We start from the raw sequence: 25,508 nt of genomic DNA on the forward strand, positions 1-25,508 counted from the left end.
CTGGTAATGAGTGGAATTACCGAAGAAAAAAAAAAGTGAAAAGAGGAAAATACCTCTGTGTAATCCATTTATTTCAATCAAGTAACTGTAATCCAATTACCACTCACTTAAACAGTAACTGTAACTAGAGCCCGACCGATATATCGGTTGGCCGATATTATTGGCTGATATGGGCAACTTTAGGCATATCGGCTATCGGCCGATATGCTTGCTGATAGGGGCCGATATTTCACGTGGGCATGTTATACCTCCTTATAAAGCTTAGACTCTCTACATTCTGTTCATTTAATCCAATTTACAGACAGATAAATGTCCAAATATGTGTCTCCACATCAGTATTTATCTACGGAGTCATTTGTCTGTGTGTGTCCGTACTGTCCCTGAACACACCACAGAGTCGCGTCACTCACGTGTGTTTGTTTACACCTGCAGACACAGATCCAAACACTGAGATTATTTTCTTTTTACGGACAATCGGTTTGAGTCTGGATTAAAAGGACATTTATTAGTGCAGATTTTTGTGATGTGGAGGAGCCTGTATGAAGCGGTGAGTGTTGGAAATATGTCGACTCTGAAGCTAGTTTTTGTCATTTGTTATGGGTTAGCTGCTGTAGCTCCCGCACATAAACAGACTGTTTTCTATTGGCCTGTTGTAAAGTGATTATATTGTTCGTATATTTGCTACTGGACCTGCACTGATATGTAAATGAGCTGTGAACAGACGTGTGAATGATGACATTTGCGCATATAATTAATTACCGCGGCGCGCACGTATTTACGGCTAAAGGCTAATAGCGCTACTTTCTTTACTAGTTATGGGTCGGTCGCGAACGAAATGACTCTTAGAACCGGCTCTTTGAAGGGAACGACGGGAGACTGATCCTTATTGGGAGCCGTGTTTTCTCTTCCTCTCACTTTTTTTCTCTTCACGCCGCGTGCAGACTCGTGGTTTGACAGCGGCAGCGGCTAAAAACGAAACTTTGAGAAATTTGCGTGTACGTAGGATTTAAAAAAAAAAAAAAAAAAAAAAAACGAGCATATTTCACTGTAGTTTAGCATAAAATAAATAAGTCCCGGTTTAGTCCTTTTTCAGTTTCAGTCCTGCTTTAGACGTGCTTTAGTCCTGCTTGAAACAAAACAATCTGAAGAGCCACTTGGGAGCCAAAAGAACCAGCAGCTTTTAGTGAGCCGAGCCAAAAGAGCCGGTTCTCTAAAAAGAACTGGAATACCCATCACTAGTGTCTAGAATGTGATGCAAAAATGCCATTAAGCCAACCTACTGTCTGTAAATATGATGTAAAGAGGCAGAATAACAATAAATGTTGCCTAAATAAACCCAATTTAAAATCCACCAGAGCCAAACCTAAGTTTTTAAAACAATTCAACATTTACAGTGAATTTTTACATCACTAAATATATCGGCGATTATATCGGCAGCTCCAACTCCCATTATATTGGTTTCATATCGGCCATAGCAAAATCCATATCGGTCGGGCTCTAACTGTAACCAAATACAGTTACTCATAATTTGTACTCTAATTATGTAACTCTGGTACATGTAATCCTTTACGCCCCACACATTGTGCGTTACTGACATTTGTACTGAGTAAAATATTCAATTTTTTCCCCGTAATGCCACATTACAGCGTTACACCAAAAAAACAATGCATTATAGTAATTTGTTACTTTTATAACGCGTTACGCCCAGCAATGCCACCCAGTACCCCAGTAAAATGCTGAGAAGGTTTAACGGTATCAAAATTTGGATACCGCCCAACCCTATTAGTTATAGTTATAGTCAGTTATATAGACCCCTGCTCCACTTGAAATGATAACATCAAATTCTAAACACAAAATCTTTCTGAACGCTTGTGAGCTGCTCCTTTGCCCTCTACCTGTCTCTGCCTCATTACTCCAGCTCCCATTGACTTTGAATGGAGCGCCTCCGTGTTGTAAATGAGCAGAGCGGGCTTTGAAGTGCGCCTGTAAACGTGCGCGTCGTTTGGGTTGATTGGAAAAAGCAGCTTCGTTATAACTCGGCGCGGTGGCTCGGATACGAGGTGACGCTGATCCTGTGCAGTCCGGGCCCTGGGGCTGCTCACGGCTTTGATATGAAAGAGGAGCGGGCGTTTTCCCCAGACGCCGACACAGAAGAGAGTATCTACAGAGAAATATGGGACTATAGGCGCAAAAGTGTGCCAGGAATCGTAATGTAAATGTTTGCAATTATAACATAGTGTTCTAAAATGTATAAAAGATCACGTACTGAGCAATAATATGTGTTAAAAAATGTGTGAATGAAACATAAACACAAGTCCACATCTGTTTGTGACGAGGAAACTACATAAAAACATAGATCAAAAAATAAAAAGTGTAATATGAGCCCTTTAAAAATACTGATACTTTAAAATACTGTAGTAACTTGTGATAAAACTCAGTGTATTAGAACTTATTTGTGATTAAAACTAACTAGAAATAAACCAAGGACTAAGCGAGAACTAAACCAGGATGAAACCAGGACTAAATCAGAACTAAATCAGGACTAAACCAGAATTAAATCAGGACTAAACTAGGACTAAACCAGAACTAAACCAGGACTAAACCAGGACTAAACCAGGACTAAACCAAGATGAACTAAACCAGAACTAAACCAGGACTAAACAAGAACTAACCCAGGACTGAACCAGAACTAAACCACAACTAAACCAGGATGAAACCAGAACAAAACCAAGACTAAACCAGAAGTAAACCAGAAGTAAACCAGGACTAAACCAGAACTAAACCAGGACAAAACCAGAACTAAACCAGGACTGAACCGGGACTAAACCAGGACTAAACCAGGACTAAACCAGAACTAAACCAGGACTAAACCAGAACAAAACCAGGACTAAACCAGAACAAAACCAGGACTAAACCAGAACTAAACCAGAACAAAACCAGAACTAAACCAGGACTAAACCAGAACAAAACCAGGACTAAACCAGGACTAAACGAGAACTAACCCAGGACTGAACCAGAACTAAACCAGGATGAAACCAGAACTAAACCAGAACTAAACCAGGACTAAACTGGAACTAAACCAGAACTAACCCAGGACTAAACCAGGACTAATCCTGGCCTGGCTCTGCAGGTCCAGTTGTGATTGTATTTCCTTTTAGTTCTGTTTTCTACATTATTCATGGGACCTAATGGCTCTTTGATTTCCATCCTGAAGATAAAGCACTTACCAGAAACTAACCACTGATTCATAACAACTTACGCAAACAGAAACTGAGATGGAAATCAGAAAAAAAAAAAAAAAAGATCTCCATGGAGACCAAAAATGTTACCTAATGCACTTTTTATATCATCCACATCCTGATTGTAGCAGCTGATGTTTCAGAGAGGAAACCTGAGTCGCGTACTAATCGAGTTTGTGGTGAAGATTTTGTGCACTGTGAACTAAAAACAGGAAGCGGTGCAAAGTCAGAAACGTGCAAACTGTCTCCACACCGTCAGCACGATCACTGCATCTGCGACTCTCAAAACTTTCCACAACAACAGCGCCTAAAGATCTAAACCAGGACTATACCAGGACTAAACCAGGTCTGAAATGAGACTAAACCATGCACAAAATAGCACTATAGAGTCCGTTAGGGTGCATCGTTTGCCCCAATGTCAGAAATTCAACGTGTACCCAATTTTAAAATATGACAACACCAAATAAAATAAAATCTGTAGAATATTCGGTCAATTTAATAAAATCTACTGGGTCCATCAAGCCTCTTAAGTTCTAACGGTGTCCATTAGGCTTTTTCTCAAATAACTTTAAAAATAATGCATTTAGGGCCATGATGTCAATGAAAGTTGAATATAAATGTTGCTATTGCGCATCTTTTGGTACCAATTTTATATCTCTATCTTCACAAAATTCTAAGATATAACAATTTTGTCAAGATTTGGAGTATTTTTTCATAATTATCCAATATCCACAAAGGCCAGAGTCTGTTATTTCTGCCTGTATAAAAAAGTGGAGTAAGTGAGTGTGACGTCACCAGAACATCCCAGTGACAAGTACGGCTCAGAGTTTGGTAAACCCAAGTTTCCAGAAAGAATAAGGATGTTATTAAAGAAAAACTGATTTTTCAGCTCAGATTTAGGCTTCCACAGGCATTAAACTTCAGAGGCTTGGTGAAGCCAGAAAACATTAATAGAATTTCATGAAATTTCTCATGGAAGTTTACTTTGGCAAGTGTAAAAAGTTAATACTAGGTGCAGATTGTTTTTCCAAAAATTTGCAAAAAGTTGGGCAAATGATGCACCCTAGGGTCTGTCCATATGAAATCAACCGTTTTCAAGGAATCTCCCCTGTGAGCCATCTCACATTTGGCTGAGAAAAAAAAAAAAAAATCTAAAAATAACCAAATTAAAGAATCTAAAATTTTAGCTCAATCCCTTCAGTCGTTCCCGAGTTATGGCCTGTTGAAAAATTCCGTTTGAAATAAAGGAAGTTAATAGTAGATGTTTGTGTTACTTTAAACTAATCAGAATATAGAATAGAAACTAGGGTCCAAACAAGGGGCCAAAAAGGTCAAAATCGGTTTGTGACCATATTTGGGACTCTACACCATCCACATGAAAGCTCAGAAAAGTGTGAGATTTATGTCAGAAATGGTCATTCTCTCAAATATTCAGGTTCAACAGCTACTTTGTAAATATCTGCTTGGAGTAAATAGAGCTTGGACTTTTTTTTTTTTTTTTAAGAAATAAAACAAAAAACAAAAAGTGTGAACCATGTGATTATGTAAATCAATTGGGGTAGGACACTAAGATTTTTATACTTCGTCCTACTCCTTTTGTAGCCTGATTAATCAGCCGGTTTGACCTTGCAGAATTAGAATTTGTTCGCTCAACAGTAGGCGGGTACTTTTTTTATTTAACCAATCTCTATTATTTGGTCATAACATATGTAATGCGCTGCTAACGGGGTTAACTGGTATATTAAGTTTTCCCAAATCCCGTAGGAAGAAATAATAACCTCTTTCCCCTTGACAAAATTCACCAAACATTCTCTTTGTTCCGGCTTTAAATCCTCGATCTTGGGAATCATTGCCAAAACAGAATATATCACTCTTCGCTGATTGGCTGGTGCCTGAACTCACACTTCCGGGGTTTTTGCGAACCGTCTAGTGTGTTCTGATTCCTTATCTAGTCGCTGGAGAGAAATTAAATTGAGCAGAGGCACTAAGTGGCACCAGCCTGGATACTCCTTTTGAGCACCAGGTCCCAAAAATGTTCATGTACTTATCCCTGTTTCTGTGATTGTTTTTAAATTTTGCTGTACCTCAAACAAATAAAATGAATGAATGAAACTTAAATTCCATAGCTATAATCATTTCTTTACATCTATATTTACACATTTCCATATTTTGGCTTTTTTTGAGCTCATACAGTTCCAGATTTTGACCCCACAAACTTACATACAAAAACTTTTCCTTGTTGTTCGGACTTTGACCATTTTAAAGAGATGAATTGCCCTTAAATTATGAGTACTTTCTCTTTCAATAAAAAGTTTCTGAATATTTTTTGGGGTCGTTCTTTCGTTTTTGCCTTGTACATATTTTTTGCTGTCTGGAAACTTATCAGATCCTTAAGTTTTAAAATGTTTGGAGTGATAAATAGCTGGTTGGTGTGATCGTAAAGTCCAACGTTATGAATTATTCGTAGCGCTGTTTTTTGTAATATGAAAAATGGTTTCCAATATTGTTTTAGAATTATTGCACCATATTTAACATAATGTGCTTCAATCTGGGGTAACTACAGAACAATAAAGTGTATGTAGAGTTTTCTGATCCGGTTTTGGCTCCGAGTTTAGTTTTGTTTAGACCAGACTGAGACCTTGTTTAGTTCCCGACTTCATTAAAAAAGGTAAACAGGAGGTCCCATGTAGCCTGCTAGTGTTTTGAGCGTAGAGAATATCTGGATGTTTATCATTCTGAGCGAGTACCGAGTTTGCGTTTCAACATCACAAACCATTATCATTCTAAATCTGCTGTTCTCAAACTTTCCACACCAACACCACTGAATAAGATAATATGTGGTTTTCTGAGCATAAACAAGATCTAAACCAAGACTATATCAGATCTAAATGGGCCCATGTGACGCATTTTCTGATCCGCAGTATCACAGAAACACAAACAGACCTGGAGTTGTGTTCAGTTTCATAACACACAAACCCTGCATAATCTGTGTGTCATTCATTCATTTGTTTTTCAAAATAAAAGATAAAAAATAAAAGAAAACGAAAAAAGAACAACTGTATCTTCTTCATTATTTGTCTCCAAAACCAAAATGAAAAAAACAGATAATGATTCGTTTTTTCAGTTTTTCATTTTGTGTTTAAATGGAAAATGGAAAAGCAGATAATGGACTAAACAAGGACTAAACCAGGTCCGGGACCAGACCGGGACCAGACCAGGACAAGACCAGGACTGAGACCAGAACCAGACCATGACTGAGACCAGGACCAGACCATGACTGAGACCGAGAGACCGAGATTGAGACCGGGACCAGACCAGGACTGAGACCAGGACCAGACCAGAACTAAGACCAGCACTGAGACGGGGACTGAGACCGGGACCAGACCAGGACCAGGACTGAGACCGGGACCAGACTGGGACCAGACCAGGACCAGACCAGTACTAAGACCAGCACTGAGACGGGGACTGAACCAGGACTGAACCAGGTCTAAACCAGGACTGAGACCGGGACCAGACCAGAACTAAGACCAGGACTGAGATAGGGACCAGACCAGGACCAAACCAGAACTAAGACCAGGACTGAAACAGGGACTGAGACTGGGACCAGACCGCGACTAAGACCAGAAATGAGACCAGAAATGAGGCCAGGACTGAGACCGGGACCAAGACCAGGACTGAGACCAGTTCAGTCCTGGTTCAGTCCGGCATCTCAGTTTAAGTCACGTAAACGAGAAACGTCTGTAATCTTTTTTTTTTTCCATTTTTCATTTAAACACAAAATCTAAAACTGAAAAAAACTAATTGTTATCTGTTTTTTTCATTTTGGTTTTGGAGATAAATAATGAAGAAAATAGTTGTTTTTTCATTTTCTTATTTTTGGTTTTATTTTGAAAAGCGAATGAACGAATGACACACGAATTCAAAACACAACTCCAGGTCTGGAACTGCCCATCCCCACTGAACTAATGGTAAAACGAGCTGTTGATTTGAAAACTTCATGACATCACAAGGTGGAGCAGAGCATTTTGAGCTTTGGAGATGTGGACAAACTAATCATAAAGAGTTACTCAAACGTGTGAATGAAACAAAACACAATTCCAGGTCTGTTTTTTGAGGAGACAACAGGTCGTCTCGTGCAGCTCGCTAATAGAGAATAAATGTGTGCATGTGATTCTGATTCTGAGCGTGTATCGAGTTTGCGTATTCATTTGTGAGTAAATTGCATCGGTAGATTAAAGAGCGTTTCAGATTCTGGTCACTTCTCGGGCTCAGATCCAACAGTAACTCCGTTTGAACAAATATTTAGAGGATTGGAGCCGAGCTGAGATGACAAAGGACGGAGCGTAATATCAGAGACGGATCACTGTTACTGGAGCCGCTGCAGCGTTTATGTTCACCATTTAGACGAAAAAATGAAATAAGGCCAAGAATAAGACTAAACCAGGTCTAAACCAGGTCTAAGCCAGGTCTAAATCAGGTCTAAACCAGGTCTAAACCAGGTCTAAGCCAGATCTAAACCAGGTCTAAGCCAGGTCTAAGCCAGGTCTAAGCCAGGTTTAACCCAGGACTAAACAGGTCTAAAGCACCTTTCTACACACACTGATCGCTGTTTACCAGGAACACCCCACAAGAACTAAACCAGGACTAAACCAGGACTGACCAGGACTAAACCAGGTTTAACCCAGGGCTAAACTAGAAAACTCTACTAAACCAGGACTAAACCAGGACTAAATCAGGACTGAAATAGAGATAAATTAGATCTAAACCAGGACAAATTAGTTTTAACTCAGGACTAAACCAGATCTAAACCAGGACTAAATCAAAACTAGACTAGATCTAAACCAGGACTAAACCAGATCTAACCCAGGACAAACCAGGTTTAACCCAGGACTAAACTAGATCTAAACCAGGACTAAACCAAAACTAGACTAGATCTAAACCAGGACTAAACCAGGTCTAAACCAAGACTAAACCAGATCTAAACCAGGACTAAAGTCTCCAGTCTTGACATTGTCACTTAGCTTTTGTAAACCAGGTCTAAACTAGGATTTTACAAGGTCTAAACCAGGTCTAACCCAGGTCTAAAACAGCCAGAACTAAACCAAGAATAAACGAGGACTGAACCAGGACTGAAATAGAGCTAAACTAGATCTAAACCAGGTCTAAACCATGTCTAAAACAGGTCTAACGCAGGTCTAAAACAAATCTGAACCAGGAGTAAACCAGGCCTAAACCAGGTCTAATCCAGGTCCAATCCAGGTCTAACCCAAGACTAAACCAGGTCTAAAACAGGCCTAACCCAGGTCTAAAACAGGCCTAACCCAGGTCTAAAACAGGTCTAACCCAGGTCTAAAACAGGCCTAACCCAGGTCTAAAACAGGCCTAACCCAGGTCTAAAACAGGCCTAACTCAGGTCTAAAACAGGCCTAAACCAGGTCTAAACCAGGTCTAAACCAGGTCTAAACAGATGTAAAACCTCCTTTTCTTAACGCTGACCGGTCTAAGACACATTCTTGAAGTATGCAGTGATTAATATTTCAGTCACAGTTTTCGCCGAGCCCGCTGAGGTGTCAGATCACATACTCCTTACCCACAATGCTCTGGGGCGCTCATTATTGTGAAGGACTGGAGTCTGTTATTTAAGAGGAAGTGCTCCAAACAGGATATCGATCGAGACCAATCAGAGCGCGGGCGAACGAGACACAACAGCAAAACATACGGGGAGAGAAAGTGATTCAATCCAGAGGCAACAGCAGTGGATTTATACAGAGGATTACCTGCGCTCCACTGCAGAAATGAATATATGTATGGAGAGAAGGGACGTGAAAAGAATCAAAAATCAAACACTAATTGATATTGAAACTAATATCGAAACTATATCCTCATTTTTCGCAAATATCGATACAAAAAAGTGCCATTGACAGGACAGAAATGAGCCTAAAGAGGAGGTATTCTGCAAAATCGATTTTCTTTAGCTTTATCCTCCATGTTATAACGTTCCCTCGTCAAAAAAAATGCCTAAAGAGGTTTTAGACCAGAAATGGGCAATTATTTTTTCCACAGGGCCACACGAGAAAAAGAGAAAAGTACTGTATTATCGAGGGCTGGTGTGAGATAGTATTTTGACCCCACTATAGTAAAGTGACTCCCCTATAGGATTTTGACGCCCTTTATTTTATTTTTTTTTAGTAGTTACTTATCTGATCATTATTTCTCATGTCATTTACTTTTATTATATATTTCTACGTATTCACTTTCTTTTAAGGTATTTTAAGGAATGTTTTGATGCATAACGACTTGGTATTTTGTGTAAATGTAACGTGTTGTTAAAATTGCATATAAATAGCAATCTTGTCACTTTTTATATTGTATTTTACATTGTTATGGTTTTTAGTTTGCTCTGTTCAGATAATCCTTCATCATAATGTCAATCTAGGCAATGGTTTGTAAAAATAACAACCTCGAATTTAGTAATGTTGTGTTATAATAAACATATTGGGGGTCAGATTACTATAGTCATAGGATTTTGACCTTTTATATATAATTGATCATTGTCAATATTCAACCAACATTACTTGTTACTTTACATCATAATAACTATAATAAACATATTGGGGGGTCAGATTACTATAGCCATAGGTTTCCCCTGTTTAACTACTCAACTGATCAGCCCTGTTTATTTAAACAAGATTCCAAATTATTATGCATCACTTTGTTTACCGAACTAATTAATAACTACTTATCTAATTTTCAGTAAAAGATGTGTTTAAACAACTAAGTCATTTTTAACATTCAAAAGTTATAATCAACATACAAAAATGCATCTGAGTTCTTCAAGAAACACTTTTATGTGAATATGTTTTCATTTGCAGATGTAGTATTAATATTCAAATTTTTTCTATTAGAAGTCAAGTTCTTATTAATAAAATATAGATTTTCATAGGGGGGTCAATATTTTATAGGGGCCCGGGGTGAGAATCCTATTATGGTATGTTGACCCCGGGGTCACCTCACCGCGGGGTCAAAATCCTATACCATACCGAGCCAAAATAGAATACATACATCCCGAATTTCAGAGTTCTGGTGTGGTATTTTGACCCCACGGTGAGGTGACCACCTAAACCATGTCTAAACCAGGACTAAACCCGGTCTTGACATTGTCATTGAGTTGTTGTTAACCAGGTTTAAAGCAGGACTAAAGCAGGACTAAACCAGGTCTAAACCAGGTCTAAACCAGGTCTAAAACAGCCAGACTAACCACGGTCTAACCCAGGACTCACTCAAGACTAACCCTAACCCTTTTACCTCAGTAGATGTGGTACATTTACTTTTTTACTTGAGTATTTTTATTTATTTTATAATTTATTTATTTATTTTTGCACTTTTGTTCCAGTATCTATACTTTTATTTAAGTGACAAGACTTCTTCCAGTACAGGGGGAAAGGGTGGAGGGGGGTCCTTTTTCTGTACATTGCTTGACCTGACCTGATAAATAAATACATTAAAAAATCTTCACTCACCAAACCTCTTGCGCGTCCACCAGTGCGGCTCTTTAAACATGGTGAACTTGACCTCGGGGTGCAGCCTGAGCCGGTCGTACAGGTCCGTGGTCCCGCATTTGGGTTGTCCGATGATGTAAAAATACGGAAGACATCTCAATCTGAACCACCTTCCCTCCCTGTTCAACAAATGCTCCCGTAAAGAACCACGGAGCTGCTGGAAAACCGCCCGGAAGCGCCGCGAGTATCGTCCGTAGAAGTTGTTTTGGTAAGGGTCCGAGCTCAGGTTGCCGTGGTATTCCTGGTACCAACACGGATTCTTCAGACCGGGAAGGAATCTCCGAGGGACCACGGAAAATAACTGGAAAATACATAAAAGATTTGTGTTATTATCATCAGAGGAGGCTGTCAGTTAACTAGTTAAAAGGTGCAGTGCGTAACATTTCTGGTGGAGGGTCCGTCACCTGCTTGTCTTCACTGAGAAGTTTTTGCTTTGTCTAGAATGTTCCACAGTAGAGATTAAACCTGTTTATCCCAAGGGAAACAACTATAGGCTACATTACAGGTCAGATCTATGGAGAGGCGCCCTATTCACAAATGCATTTTTAAGCAATAGAAATACTCGTAATGAATAAATGCTAGATAGATGTGTTTAATGTCATATCACGGAACATTCCCGGCAAAGCCATAACATCTCCACAGAGACCAGCAGGTGACAAAGCCTCCTCCTGAAAAGCTGCGCAATGCACCTTTACGGTTAAAGTTAAAGTTAATTAGTGTGCAAATGAAAGACTGAATAAAGAACTAGACTGTGTGTGAGTGTGCGTTCAGTCAAGTGAAGCTCATCGAGGCTGCAGTTATAGGAGCAAATCTGGAGCTGGGTTTCATATTAATTTATATTTATATTCACAGTCTATGTTAAAAATCCAAGATAAAACTCAAAATTAGTAATCAGAACTTAATTGTATAGATTCTAATACTCCACTTTGAATCTAGATACCGTATTTTCCAGGTTATTAGGCGCTCTGGATTATAAGGCGCACTGTCATTAAATGATCTATTTTCAAACTTTTTTCACAAATAAACCACGTGGGACTTTAAATGAAACACAACAGTGTGATGGGTGAGTGGTTTTGTTTGTTTGTTCGTTCACGGTGACTCTGGGCTTTGTTCAGTTGTGGCGTGTAGGGAGGGTGCTGTCTGGGACCAACGGATTGTCGTCGTGTTCGCAGTGACTCAGTTGTTCAGTCGTGTCTAGAAGTGGCACGTTGCACTCGCTTTTTCGGTTCGTTCCTTCCGTTCCGTTCCTCGTCGGCGTGGAGTGATGAGTGTGTCCGTGGGTGTTTTTCGCTGTGCGGTCGCTGTCTGCTCCGTGTGTGTTTGCGTGTTCTGCGGGTGGTGCGGCTTTGTAGTTTACTGAAGTCGTACTGGTACACCCGAGTGGATTCGTGTATGGGGCGCTCTGGATTGTGGCGTCATTTTTTGATGCGGTTAGAGGTTTAAGACCATGTCTAATCGTCTGTAAAATACTGTAGTTTTTGTAGACTCAAAACTTTTAATTTCATACATCTCAACTGCTTTTTGTTTGTTTATTTTCCTGTGTGTGACCTGGATGAACGTGCTGACGTCTTCTGTGTCGTCACGGTTCGCTTAGAAAAAAAGTTGTACTTTTCGGTTTCTGAACGCTCTGATTTCCGGCGTGAACACGTGAGTAGGTTAAACATTATGTGCGTTAACCGGCACCGGCACATTTCTCTGTCGGCCTGAAAACTCCCACTGTGAAACACTCCATTTGACGGAGCCTCCACCACAAAAGTTACACGATGCACGCAAGGGGGAAAAGTTGAAAAAACAAAGTGTTAAAAGTGTGTGTTCTGCGGGTGGTGCGGCTTTGTAGTTTACTGAAGTCGTGCTGGGACACCCGAGTGGATTCGTGTATAGGGCGCTCTGGATCGCTGATCGTTTTTTGATGGGGTTAGAGGCTTAAGAGCTCGTCTAATAGCCCGGAAAATACGGTACTTTGCAGTGACAGAATAGACCTTCTTCACAACAGCTCGCGTATTTTCCAGCAGCTTCATAAATCTGCCCCATCACCAAATTTTCATCCAACAAGGTCGACAAAGGATAAACATTCTAACATGAAGAATTTATCCACAACTATCACAGTAAGAAAGACGAAAACTTAAAGGAGAACAACAACGACACATTGGTGAACTACTCCTGAGCAAAACTAACATTACGGTCATGAATAAAACATAAGTAATAAGTAACTCATTAATAAGTAACTTGTTCACTCAGACTGATTCTAGAATTAAAATTCAAATAAAAAATCTATTTCATGATGTCGATATGAGAATAGATAGACAGATTTGTGCGGTTGGAATGCTACAGATGTTCAGAGTTACATGTTTAACATTTAAACTGCACAAATCTCTCTGTCTATGCAAATATCAACATCATGAAATCGATTTTAAAGTTTAATTGTAGAATCAGTCTGAGTGAACAAGTTACTAATGTTTTATTCATCACCATAACATTAGTTTTGTTCAGTGTGTCACTAATGCGTCGTTCGTTGTTCACCTTTAAGTTTTCGTCTTTCCTTATCCTTTGTGGACCTTGTTGGTTGAAGATTTGGTGATGGGGCAGATTTATGAAGCTGGTGGAAAATACGCGAGACATTTCTACAGATATTTTGCCATAAAAAAACATTAATGTAAGTGACGTTTACCCTACACCGCGGCACTTCCGGCTATTTTGAAGAAGGTCTTTTATGGCAGAAAGTTCAGTAGTTACCACGGTGACACAATTCACACCAAACACAGACAAAAAAGTTTTAAGATCTCAAGAAAAACTCAAGAAAGAAAGGGCTACAAAATGGATTCAAACAGCACATTTTCATAAAAATTTAAAACACAGTGGAGCACTTTGTGTATTACCACATGACATCACAAGGTCGAACATAGTGGGTTTTTTTCTGTTTCAGACAAGAACTCAGCCTAAATCTGTAGGGTTTGTGTGTTAAACATGTGTGAACGAAACAAAACACAACTCCAGGTCTGTTTGTGACGAGGAAACATTAAAACGCAGATCAGGAAATAGAGTAATGTGGGCCTTTTGAAGCTAATCTTGAGATGACTTTGTAAATGTCGAGTGGAGACACGTGTAATGATCTGGAGAATAATCAGGTTTATCAGCTCATTTGGTCTTTAATAAATGAAATGAGGAGTGTCTGACCTCCGGGACCCTGCACAAAGACAAAGTGAAGAGGATTTAAACACGTCAATACAGAGAGAGGAGCCCATACACCAAACACGGGCCACATACGGCTCTTTGGTCGACTCTGAGCTCATTTGGAATCAAAAGAAACATATTTAATCATTTTACCTCGTGCATGGACTAAAGCTGCATTGATTTTATTTTAGAGGGTTTTTTTTATGATATTTTTTGTAAGGCAGACTCACTTTTTCATTGATTAGTCATAACAAACTCTTGCCAGTCTGACCAGCTCGTCAAAACAATGATATTTACTGATTTTTATAAAGAAATACAATTAATATTATGCACAACTGAGTTAAGCATTTTGGCCCAGCCCTTCATAATATTTTCTGTTTCTCATCGAACTTTTACATTTGAGTTCACCTATATTTCCTACAGGTTTAAATTAAAAGTGCATTGTGTAACTTTTCTGCTTGACTCTGTATGTAGTTGTTATTGTTTTTCCCTGGACTGTTCTACAATATTGCATTTAATTTAACTATCTCCATGGAGACAAGCAGCCGCATCACCAGGCCAAGTTACAGGTCAGATCTGTGGAGATCTGAGTCCTGGTTCAGTTCTGGTTTAGTCCTGGTTTAGTCTTGGTTTGTTCTGGTTTAGTCCTGGTTTAGTCCTGGTTCAGTTCTGGTTTAGTCCTGGTTCAGTTCTGGTTTAGTCCTGGTTTAGTTCTGGTTTAGTCCTGGTTTAGTCTGGTTCAGTTCTGGTTTAGTCCTGGTTCAGTTCTGGTTTAGTTCTGGTTTAGTCCTGGTTTAGTTCTGGTTTAGTCCTGGTTCAGTTCTGGTTTAGTTCTGGTTCAGTTCTGGTTTAGTTCTGGTTTAGTCCTGGTTTAGTCCTGGTTTAGTTCTGGTTTAGTCCTGGTTCAGTTCTGGTTTAGTTCTGGTTTAGTCCTGGTTCAGTTCTGGTTTAGTCCTGGTTTAGTCCTGGTTCAGTTCTGGTTTAGTTCTGGTTTAGTCCTGGTTCAGTTCTGGTTTAGTTCCTGGTTTAGTCTTTCAGTTCCTGGTTTAGTCCTGGTTTAGTCCTGTTTTCGTTCTGGTTCAGTCCTGGTTTAGTCTTGGTTCAGTCCATGGCATATTCAGCGCAAAAGCTTTGATATAATCTTGGGTTAACGGGCGGGTGCGGGCAGGTGCTGGCAGGTGCTGGCAGGTGCGGGCGGGTGCGGTGCTGTACTGCGCAGGTGCGAGTCTCCAGAAATGGGACTCTGCGCTGTTGGGCTCCTTTACAGAATAAATGAATCTTCGGTTCGTTACATAAAGAAGGAGGAAAATAACAAAAGGACGACAACAGCGATAAGTTTTAAGAAGGATGTAAAAAGGTTTGAACCTGTTCTGCATGAGAAAAGTGTACAAAGTGTGCGGTGAGGGGATTTACAGACTTAAAACAGATAAAATAATTGTAAAATATAAAGCTGAATACTTTGCGGATTTCACCTATCGCGGTTATTTTTAGAACGTAACCCCCACGATAAACGAGGGACCACTGTATTTCAAATTAATTTGAAACGGTTGAATAAAAAATAAGGCTAAATCATGGCTGTGATACTAAAAGTCTTTGGTAAACTACTTTTTGTTCTTGTGCAAAATTCATATGAAACCACCCATTTTAATCACCAAAACAGTGAAAATGTCAAATGTGTTGCATAAATGACTTTCCTTCCTCTGAACGAGCAACGAAACTGTAGCTGAAACTAAATAATTCAGTAAAATACACCGAAAAATACTCTTGGCGATATATCGATACAGCAGCCCACGATATCGATACTGTATCATCACATTAAACGATAAAATATATTGATAATTCGATATTTTTGCACACCACTACATAGTGCACCTTTAAATTAAGGCATTTTAAGGTAATAGGTAAATGTTCAGGTGCAGAATCCTTATTGATATTGACTGTCTGAAGCTCTGTTACTCAATTTAGAATTTAATCTGATCTTTATTTTAATACAATGACCAGAAAGAACTGACTTATGTGGAAGTACAGGATCACGAACGCTGGCTCCTAAAAATGTGGTCTTTAAATCCATTTTGTATTTCTTCTTGAGTTTTGAGAAAATCTTAAAACTTTTTTGCCAGTGTTTTTCTTGTGTGCGTCGTGTCACTGTGGCAGGGTGATCGGACGTCCCTATTTCCCCGCGACAGTCCCAGTTTTGTGTCCCCTGTCCCAGCAGATTTATCCTAAACCAGTGATTTGTCCCAGTTTTATACAAGAAATGTCCCAGGTGTCGCTATTTTTGACCAATCTGATCCCTGCCAACAGTAAAGAGAGGCAGAAATTGACATTTGTTTAAGTAAAATACAGAAAAGCTGTTTAAAAATGACCAAAACACAAAGAAAATGTGACTATACTGACTATACTGCCGAGTACAGAACAATTCTCCTTAATTACGACTCGTTTCACAATTTTACTACCACCAACCACCACAAACCAGGAATGTCGCAGTTTTTTATTTCGAAAATGTGGTCACCCTACACCATCGCTCAACATTCTACCATAGACAGACATGTAGATCCCCGCAGCGTGAGGCCACTGATTTGTTGACCTTGTCTATGGAATCGGACACAGGAGAGATTGCTAGATTACTCAAACATGCATAAATGACTCTAAAACAGGGGTGTCAAACATACGGCCCGGGGGCTGGATCCGGCCCTCCAAGACCTTTAATCTGGCCCTCGGCTGATTTTCTATTAAAATCTTGTTAATTTTCTGTGGTGTTTATCACAGCAGCGTCTCCAGCGTCTCTGTACGTGGCCCCTCCCACCAGAGCAGCACAAATGAAGACTTGTCTCTTTCCAAACGCTCTTAAAGGACGATCGTTTTGACTGTTGACCGTGACACCCTCATCAGAAAAATGTCCAACATGAGAAAAGTGGAGCCGAGTGCAGGATTTTACAAGAAAAATTTACTTATTCCTGTTTGCAAACAAGTTAATGTTAAAACATTGTGTTGAAATTGTATTTTCTTAAAGGTTCAGGTTGTTCATAATATTATAATATTTTGTAAAAGAAAGAGTTCATCAATTAAAGATTTCTGTAATAGATTTGCGTTTCTCTGCACAAATTGCTATTTTTGGGGAATATATGCTATTTTTATTTTTATTTTTCTGGCCCCTTTGGGATCAGAGTAGGTTGGATATGGCCCCTGGACCAAAATGAGTTTGACACCTCTGGTCTAAAACCACTTCAGACATGTTTTTGATGATGGAACAACGTTAGAACATGGGAGAAAAAAATAAATAAAATTGATTTAGCAAAAATATCCTCTTTACTTGCTCTTACTTCCAACAAACTGTTTAAAAGTTTGCTTTATTTGGAATGTTTCACAGTACATTAAACCTTTCTACCTTCATGGAGACCAAACCAGAAAAGAAAAAACAAAACCAGGCAAGTCTGTGCAATTAATCGAATTTTGATCGCGATTTCAATTTGTACGTCAAACAATCTCCAAACTTATAATTGAGTTGAAACAATTAAAGCTTAACAAAGTTTATTTTGGGATATTTTTATATAAGTAAGTATATTTAAATATAGAGAGTATAGAGTAGAGTATATTTTAAATATAGAGATTGTAGAACAGCTGGATATATAGTTTATTTTGGATACATTTATGTTTTTCTATGCCTTATTTCATGTTCAATGTATAATTTTATTAATTTTATGTTTTATACTACTTATATAAAACTGCTCTAAGGTTCATATTTATAGCCTATATTTATTTTCAATTTGAAAGTTTTGCATAAATTATCAATAACAAAGTGTTGAGACAGAGAGAAATGCTGAATAAGATAAGATATGAATAAATACATTGTGTAACAAAAAAATTATCGTTTGAATAATCGTGATTTCAATATTGACAAAAAGAATAATAATGATAATGATTTTTTTTCCACAATCAAGCAGCTCTAGTTCCAGGTCAGATCTGTGGAGAGGCGACCCCGCTCACAGTCAGAATGTTTGTTTTTCTAGGTATTTTTGAGCTATAAAACCACCTGGAAGTGAATAAATATAATTCAGAGCGAGGGATGTAACTATAACCGAAATATTGTGATATCGTATCGTCAAAGTTCTTACAATAATATCATGAACAGTATCACAATATATCGAATTACAAGTCTCTTTGCTTAAATTAAGAGTTATGGTGCAGCAATAGCAAAAAACAAAAAAACAACAGGGAACTTTATAGACCATGATGCTTTGCTCCATTTCAGTGTATGTGCCAACTTGTGTGATGATTGGGTGAATATTTAGCCCACAGATGGTTCAGAAATTGCAGAAATTGCCTAAATCCTTTATAATGGCGTGACCTTTCAATTGACCTGTGTGACCTCAAATGACCTTGGATCGTCACCAAACTTTTTTTTTTTGCGACATCGGGCACAGGGGCTTGACCCACGTACCAAATTTGGTGACAATCGGTCCATAAATAGCGGAATTATCGCGGGTGGACAGACACACAGACACACAGGGTGAATACAAAACCTGGTCAAGGCTTCAGGGACCAGGTTCTAAACACTCTGAAGACTTAGTTCTTTGGATTAAATCTTGTCAAGGTGTTTTAAGAGGAAAAAGTAGCGTATATTATAAGAGTTTTGTTTAGCCTCCACAAAATATCACAATAAATATCATATCGTGAGATGTGTATCGTGAAAATATCGTACCGAGAGATTTGGATATTGTTACTAGGGATCGGCATGATTAGTCAATTAATTGGGCGGCAGTAGTTCAGTTGGTGGAGCATTCGCCCACTGATCTGAAGGTTGGCGGTTCGATTCCAGCTCTCGACATAAACGTCACAGGTTGAGCGGTCAGACCCACTGACCCACAGGTTGGCTGGTGTGATTCCAGCTCCCACAGATGAATGCTGTCGTTGTGCCCTTGGGCAAGACACTTAACCCACCTTGCCCATAGTGTCTGCGTACACTGGTGTGTGAATGTGTGTGTGAATGTGTGTGTGAATGGGTGAGTGGTTCCTTGTTGTAAAGCGCTTTGAGTGTCTTGAAGTTGGAAAAGCGCTATAGAAAAATGTGACCATTTACCAATTGATCATTAAGAATTTCATCGATTACGTTAATTTTAATTGACAAACCGAATGTAGGTTGCTGTGTGTAGCGTAGAGTGACCAAACAGGTACATGTGTCTCTGCATCAGAAGGAGCGAGACATAAACAGTGGGTCAGTCTGCAACGTGCCGAAGCACAAATGCGTATTTAACGATGATTTGTACAAGAAATTCCACACTTTCCCTGTTGCGTTCGGGACAAGTGTGAGTCCATGTGCACAGTGTATAAAGCAGCACATATGTTTCTGTGTCCAATGGGAAAAAAGGTTTTGCCAGGTGAGAGTCGCTCAATGTGGATGACGAGGCCCCGCCCCCCTCCCCCCGTACGCTGTCCTGGTTTTGACAAACACAAATCTGGTCACACTGACCTGTATTCACCTGAGTCATGTCTTTTAATCCAACAGAAATTGAACCACATCAGCGACACAAGAGCTGTTTCTTTTTCTTCGTTTAGTTTATGCAAATTAGCGATGTGGTTTTAAGTTTCGTTTCTGTGAGACTTGTACAAAACTGAATTAAACACATTATAATCTCAAACAGGCTGATGTGGCTCTAGAGTCGTTACGGTTTATATGTCATAAAGTTGAATTTATTTATGCAGATTAGTGCAGATAGTAATAATAATGATGATCATTTTAATATAAAAACGTTAATGATTAATCGATAATCAGTGTTGGGAAGGTGACTTTTAAAATGTATTCCCCTACAGATTACAGATTACAGAGCCCAAAATGTAGTTTGTAACGGAATCCATTAAATTACTTAAAGTGAGTAATGTAATCTGAATACTTTGGATTACTTGATTTGCTGTAGAGAAGCAAAGACGAGGAAATCATGACCTAAGATGTTTTGTCTGATAAAAGAAAATAAAAAACCCAGACTTTACTTAACCAAATTAAAAATATTATTGATAGAAGAGGAGGAGACACAGCATGATTTAGTCCTGGTTTAGACCTGGTTTAGTCCTGGTTTTAGTCCTGGTTTAGTCCTGGTTTAGACCTGGTTTAGACCTGGTTTAGACCTGGTTTAGTCCTGGTTTAGTCCTGGTTTAGATTAGACCTGGTTAGTTTAGTCCTGGTTTAGACCTGGTTTAGACCTGGTTTTAGTCCTGGTTTTAGTCCTGGTTTAGACCTGGTTTAGTCCTGGTTTAGTCTGGTTTAGACCTTTAGTCCTGGTTTAGTCCTGGTTAGTCCTGGTTTACCTGGTTTAGACCTGGTTTAGTCCTGGTTTAGACCTGGTTTAGTCCTGGTTTTACTGGTTTAGTCCTGGTTTAGTCCTGGTTTAGTCCTGGTTTAGACCTGGTTTAGACCTGGTTTAGTCCTGGTTTATTCCTGGTTTAGACCTGTTTAGTCTTGTTTAGTCCTGGTTTTTAGTCCTGGTTTAGACCTGGTTTTAGTCCTGGTTTAGTCCTGGTTTAGTCCTGGTTTTAGTCCTGGTTTTAGTCCTGGTTTTAGTCCTGGTTTAGTCCTGGTTTAGTCCTGGTTTGTTTAGACCTGGTTTAGTCCTGGTTTAGTCCTGGTTTAGACCTGGTTAGTCCTGGTTTAGTCCTGTTTTAGACCTGGTTTAGTCCTGTTTAGACCTGGTTTAGTCCTGGTTTAGACCTGGTTTACTCCTGGTTTAGTCCTGGTTTAGTCCTGGTTTAGTCCTGTTTTAGTCCTGGTTTAGTCTTGATTTTAGTCCTGGTTTTAGTCCTGGTTTAGCCCAAAATGTGAAAACAGGAAAATACCGCGGTGTAATCCATTTATTTCAACAAAGTAACTGTAATCTAATTACCACTCACTGAAACAGTAACTGTAACTGAAAACAGTTACTCATCATTTGTACTCTGATTACGTAACGCCGGTACATGTAATCTGTTACTCCCCAACTCTGTCGAGAACATTTTATCGAAAGCCCATCCCTAACTGTTACATTCCTAATCGTGAGCTTTTGCAATAAGAGGCTCATACGGTGACGATATCGTATTGTGAGACTTGGATATCGTTACACCCCTATTCAGAGCTGTTTAATGTCATACTGTGGAACATTCCAATGGCGTATCCATGGAAACAAGAAGGTGACAGACCCGTACTCACATGAGGATCGGTGTCCATGAGCTCCTTCAGTTTGGGTTTCCGTCTTTTGCTGCTAAACTCCACTTTGTCCTGTATCGACTTCACCACCAGCTTCATCTGCTCGTAATCCCTCAGCAGAGACGCGTTCCCCGCCGTCGCCGCCACCAGGGGGCCCGAGCTCCCCACCGCCCCGAACTGGCACGGCGACGGCGTCAGCATCAGCCCCCCCTTATCGCCGGTGAGCACGTACGACGCCATGATCAGAAACATGACCGCCAGCCCGAAGAGAAAACTGCAGATCCGAATTTGCCGCACGTTGTTGATGCCGCTCCATCGTTTGGGCAAGTCCCTCCTGACCTCCAAAACGGCGAAAAGATTCATGAGCGTCGTGTCCACCTGGAGCAGCAGCGGTCTCTTGCGATACTCGTCCGAAGTCTGTCCCAAAAGGCGGTACTTGTAGTCTGCGTCGGCCATTTTGTGCCCATAAGTGGGGCCGGGAGCGTGGCTAGCATGAAGGTCTGAGTGGAGAGCGCGGTCGGGTTTGTAGTTGGATTCCCGCGTGGTGGTGGTTCGTAGGAGGAGCCATTTCAGAAGATGACGAATCCCTAAAAACAGAGCAGATTTAATAAGCAGAGTTTCAGTAAAGAGCTGTGACTCATGGGTGAGGATGGAGGATAAAGAGAAGTAAAAACACGTCGTTAAGGTTTTCTCAAGAACAAATTTGTTGGCGTAACATTTTAGTCATTTTTGGTTTTCCGGATAATTTGGCTTTAAAAGGGCCATTGTGTAACTTTGCGGTTTAGTCTAGTCCTGGTTTAGTCCTGGTTTAGTCCAGGTTCAGTCCTGGTCTAGTCCCGGTCTAGATTTATTTATTTATTTATTTCTATGGTAATTTAACATTAGAATGTGTAGTCCTGGTTTAGTCCGGGTTCAGTCCGAGTTCAGTCCGAGTTTAGTCCGAGTTTAGTCCGAGTTTAATTCTGGTCTAGTCCCTGTCTAGATTTATTTATTTAAATTGATTGATTGATTTGGTAATTTAACATTAGAATGTGTAGTCTGGGTTTAGTCTGGGTTTAGTCCTGTTCAAGTGCTGTTCAAGTCCTGGTTTAGTTCTGGTTTAGTTCTGGTTTAGTCCTGCCTAGTTCCGGTCTAGATCATTTTTTTGATAATTTAACAGTAGAACGTGTAGTCTTGGTTTGGTCCTGGTTTAGATCTGGTCTAGTCCTGGTGTAGTCCTGGTGTAGTTCTGCTTTGGTCCTGGTTTGGTCCTGGTTTAGGCCCAGTCTAGTTAATTTTTTTGGTAATTTAACAGTAGAATGTGTAGTTCTGGTTTAGACCTGGTTTAGACCTGGTTCAGTCCTGGTTTAGTCCTGGTTTAGATCTGGTTTAGACCTGGTTTAGACCTGGTTAGTCTGGTTTAGTCCTGGTTTTCTGGTTAGAGTCTGGTTCTGGTTTAGACTGGTTTAGACCTGGTTTACTCCTGGTTCAGTCCTGGTTTAGTCCTGGTTTAGATCTGGTTTAGATCTGGTTTAGATCTGGTTTAGACCTAGTTTAGACCTAGTTTAGACCTGGTTTCAGACCTGGTTTCAGACCTGATTTAGACCTGGTATCAGACCTGGTTTAGTCTTGGTTTAGTCTTGGTTTAATCCTGGTCTAGTCCCAGTCTAGTTAATTTTTTGGTAATTTAACAGTGGAATGTGTAATTCTGATTTAGTCCTGGTTTAGTCCTGGTTCAGTTCTGGCACAGTCCTGGCACAGTCCTGGTTTAGATCTGGTCTGGTACTGCTTTAGTCCTGGTTTACTTTGTGTACGAATTGTGCTTAAACTTGTCAATCACCACATTTACAGGTCAGATCTGTGAAGAGGCGGCCGCACTCACAATAAGAACACAGGTTTTTAAAGGTATTTTTGAGCTGTAAAAACCCCCCATAATCAAATAAATCCATTTTATGAAATCATCCAAATGATTCTGGTGAAGATGTGTGGAGTTTGTATCACCACATGACATCACAAGGTGGGAGCAAAACACAACTCCAGGTCTGTTTGTGACGAGGAGACAACATTAGAACAAACTAGATCAGATAATAGCGTAACATGGGCTCTTTCACAACTGCAGTTTTGTCCGGGTTTAGATCTGGTTTAGATCTGGTTTAGTCCTGGTTTAGTCCTGGTTTAGTCCTGGTTTCGTTCTAGTCCCTGTCTAGATTTATTTATTTATTTATTATTTTTTTTTTTTGTAATTTAACATTAGAATGTGTAGTCCGGGTTTAGTCCGGGTTTAGTCCGGGTTTAGTCCGAGTTTAGTCCGTTTAGTTTAGTTGAGTCCGGGTTGAGTCCGGGTTGAGTCCGGTTGAGTCCGGGTTGAGTCGGGTTGAGTCGGGTTGAGTCTGGGTTGAGTCCCGTCTAGATAATTTTTGGGGGGAATTTAATAGTAGAATGTGTAGCTCTGATTTAGTCCTGGTTTAGTCCTGGTTAAGTCCTGATTTAGACCTGGTTTAGACCTGGTTTAGTCCTGGTTTAGACCTGGTTCAGTCCTGGTATAATTCTGGTCTAGTCCCGTGCTAGATTTTTTATTTTTTTTGGTAATTCAACAGAATATGTAGTTCTGGTTTAGTCCTGGTTTAGTCCTGGTTTAATTCTGGTCTAGTTCCGAGATTTTTATTAATTTTTTTGGTAATTTAACAGAAGAATGTGTAGTTCTGGTTTAATCCTGGTTTAGTCCTGGTTTAATTCTGGTTTAGTCCTGGTTTAGTCCTGGTTTAATTCTGGTCTAGTCCGAGTCTAGACATATATATTTTTGGTAATTTAACAGAAGAATGTGTAGTTCTGGTTTAGTCCTGGTTGAGTCCTGGTTTAGTCCTGGTTTAGTCCTGGTTTAATTCTGGTTTAGTCCTGGTTTAATTCTGGTTTAGTCCTGGTTAGTCCGAGTCTAGATATATATTTTTGGTAATTTTAACAGAAGAATGTTTATCTGTTTAGTTCTGGTTTAATCCTGGTTTATTCTGGTTTATCTGGTTTAATTCTGGTTTAGTCCTGGTTTAATTCTGGTTTAGTCCTGGTTTAGTCCTGGTTTAGTCCTGGTTTAATTCTGGTTTTTAATGGTTTAGTCCTGGTTTAATTCTGGTTTAGTCCTGGTTTAGTCCTGGTTTAATTCTGGTTTAGTCCTGGTTTAATTCTGGTTTAGTCCTGGTCTAGTCCGAGTCTAGATATATATATTTTTGGTAATTTAACAGAAGAATGTGTAGTTCTGGTTTAGTTCTGGTTTAATTCTGGTTTAATTCTGGTTTAGTCCTGGTTTAATTCTGGTTTAGTTCTGGTTTAATTCTGGTTTAGTCCTGGTTTAGTCCTGGTTTAATTCTGGTTTAATGGTTTAATTCTGGTTTAGTCCTGGTTTAATTCTGGTTTAGTCCTGGTTTAATTCTGGTTTAATTCTGGTTTAGTAATGGTTTAGTCCTGGTTTAATTCTGGTTTAGTCCTGGTTTAGTCCCCTTTCACAACTGCAGTTTTGGCCCCCACGGTCCTACCTGGTTTTCCAGCGATCTCTGTCCAAGTTCTAACCAGGACCAGCCCCGAGTTCAGGCTTCGACCGCAGCCTCCGTCACCGTTTGCCCAGTGCCGCTGTATCGTCTTTCCACATGTGCTCTGACTCAGGCCCGACTCGAAACATGTGTCACTCAAACCCGGTTCTGCTTTTCAAAACTTCTGTATTACAATGTTTTCCGACTTATGTAATAATGATATAATGTGAGAAGTTCATGGTCTGTGTTTTTATTTATTTATCGGTTTATTTATTTCTATTCTATGATTTTGTTTTTAATTTCTTTTACTGGTTTTATTATTTTAAGACTTATTGTTTTAGTAGTTTATTTTATCATCTTATTATTGTTGTTATTATTATTGAATTATTGAAATTATTATTATTTGAATTGAAAGTCGCCAAAAAAAAGGTCGGCCACGTTTACATGATGTTTTCTGAATTAATTTGTTGGGAATTAAAATATTCTCCTTGGAAATAATAATAATTCTGAATTGAGGTTTACACGGAAAACTCGTTAAATCGTCTTTATTTACTTCCGTTCAGCGTCTGGAGGTGGGGAAGGTTCTGATTGGACAGAGACACGAATGTATTTACGTCGACCGGAAGAAAACACACACTTCAGTTGCTCCCGGCTTTTCTGTCACCTCGGTTTGTCGTTACGCCGCGGACACAAACACCATCCAAACTTTTTCTGCAATCTAAAACAGGACTAAACCAGGACTAAAACAGGACTAAACCAGGACTAAAACAGGACTAAACCAGGACTAAAAACAGGACTAAACCAGGACTAAAACAGGACTAAACCAGGACTAAAACCAGGACTAAACCAGGACTAAAACAGGACT

The 25,508-nt window shown here is 39.6% G+C and overlaps 1 protein-coding gene across 3 annotated transcripts in view; it reads right to left on the reverse strand.

The window, feature by feature from the left end:
- Window positions 1-25,508, reverse strand: part of chst15 (carbohydrate (N-acetylgalactosamine 4-sulfate 6-O) sulfotransferase 15) — a 92,903-nt gene that overhangs the window by 6,629 nt on the left and 60,766 nt on the right. For 2 of the 3 annotated variants that reach the window (XM_020930666.2, XM_055150138.1), the window contains exons 3-4: window positions 21,147-21,730; window positions 10,760-11,099 (exon numbers count right to left, since the gene is read on the reverse strand). In XM_020930666.2, coding sequence (XP_020786325.2) covers window positions 10,760-11,099; window positions 21,147-21,599 — 793 coding nt within the window. In that variant the 5' untranslated portion in view covers window positions 21,600-21,730. Of the gene's footprint in view, window positions 1-10,759; window positions 11,100-21,146; window positions 21,731-24,649; window positions 25,035-25,508 lie in introns of those variants that run through there. The other variant, XM_055150139.1, reaches the window with a different exon arrangement.

The sequence above is a fragment of the Boleophthalmus pectinirostris genome, unplaced genomic scaffold (genome assembly GCF_026225935.1).
Source record: "Boleophthalmus pectinirostris isolate CB_2022bp ecotype Guang Dong unplaced genomic scaffold, ASM2622593v1 HiC_scaffold_14, whole genome shotgun sequence".
Classification (NCBI taxonomy): domain Eukaryota; kingdom Metazoa; phylum Chordata; class Actinopteri; order Gobiiformes; family Gobiidae; genus Boleophthalmus; species Boleophthalmus pectinirostris.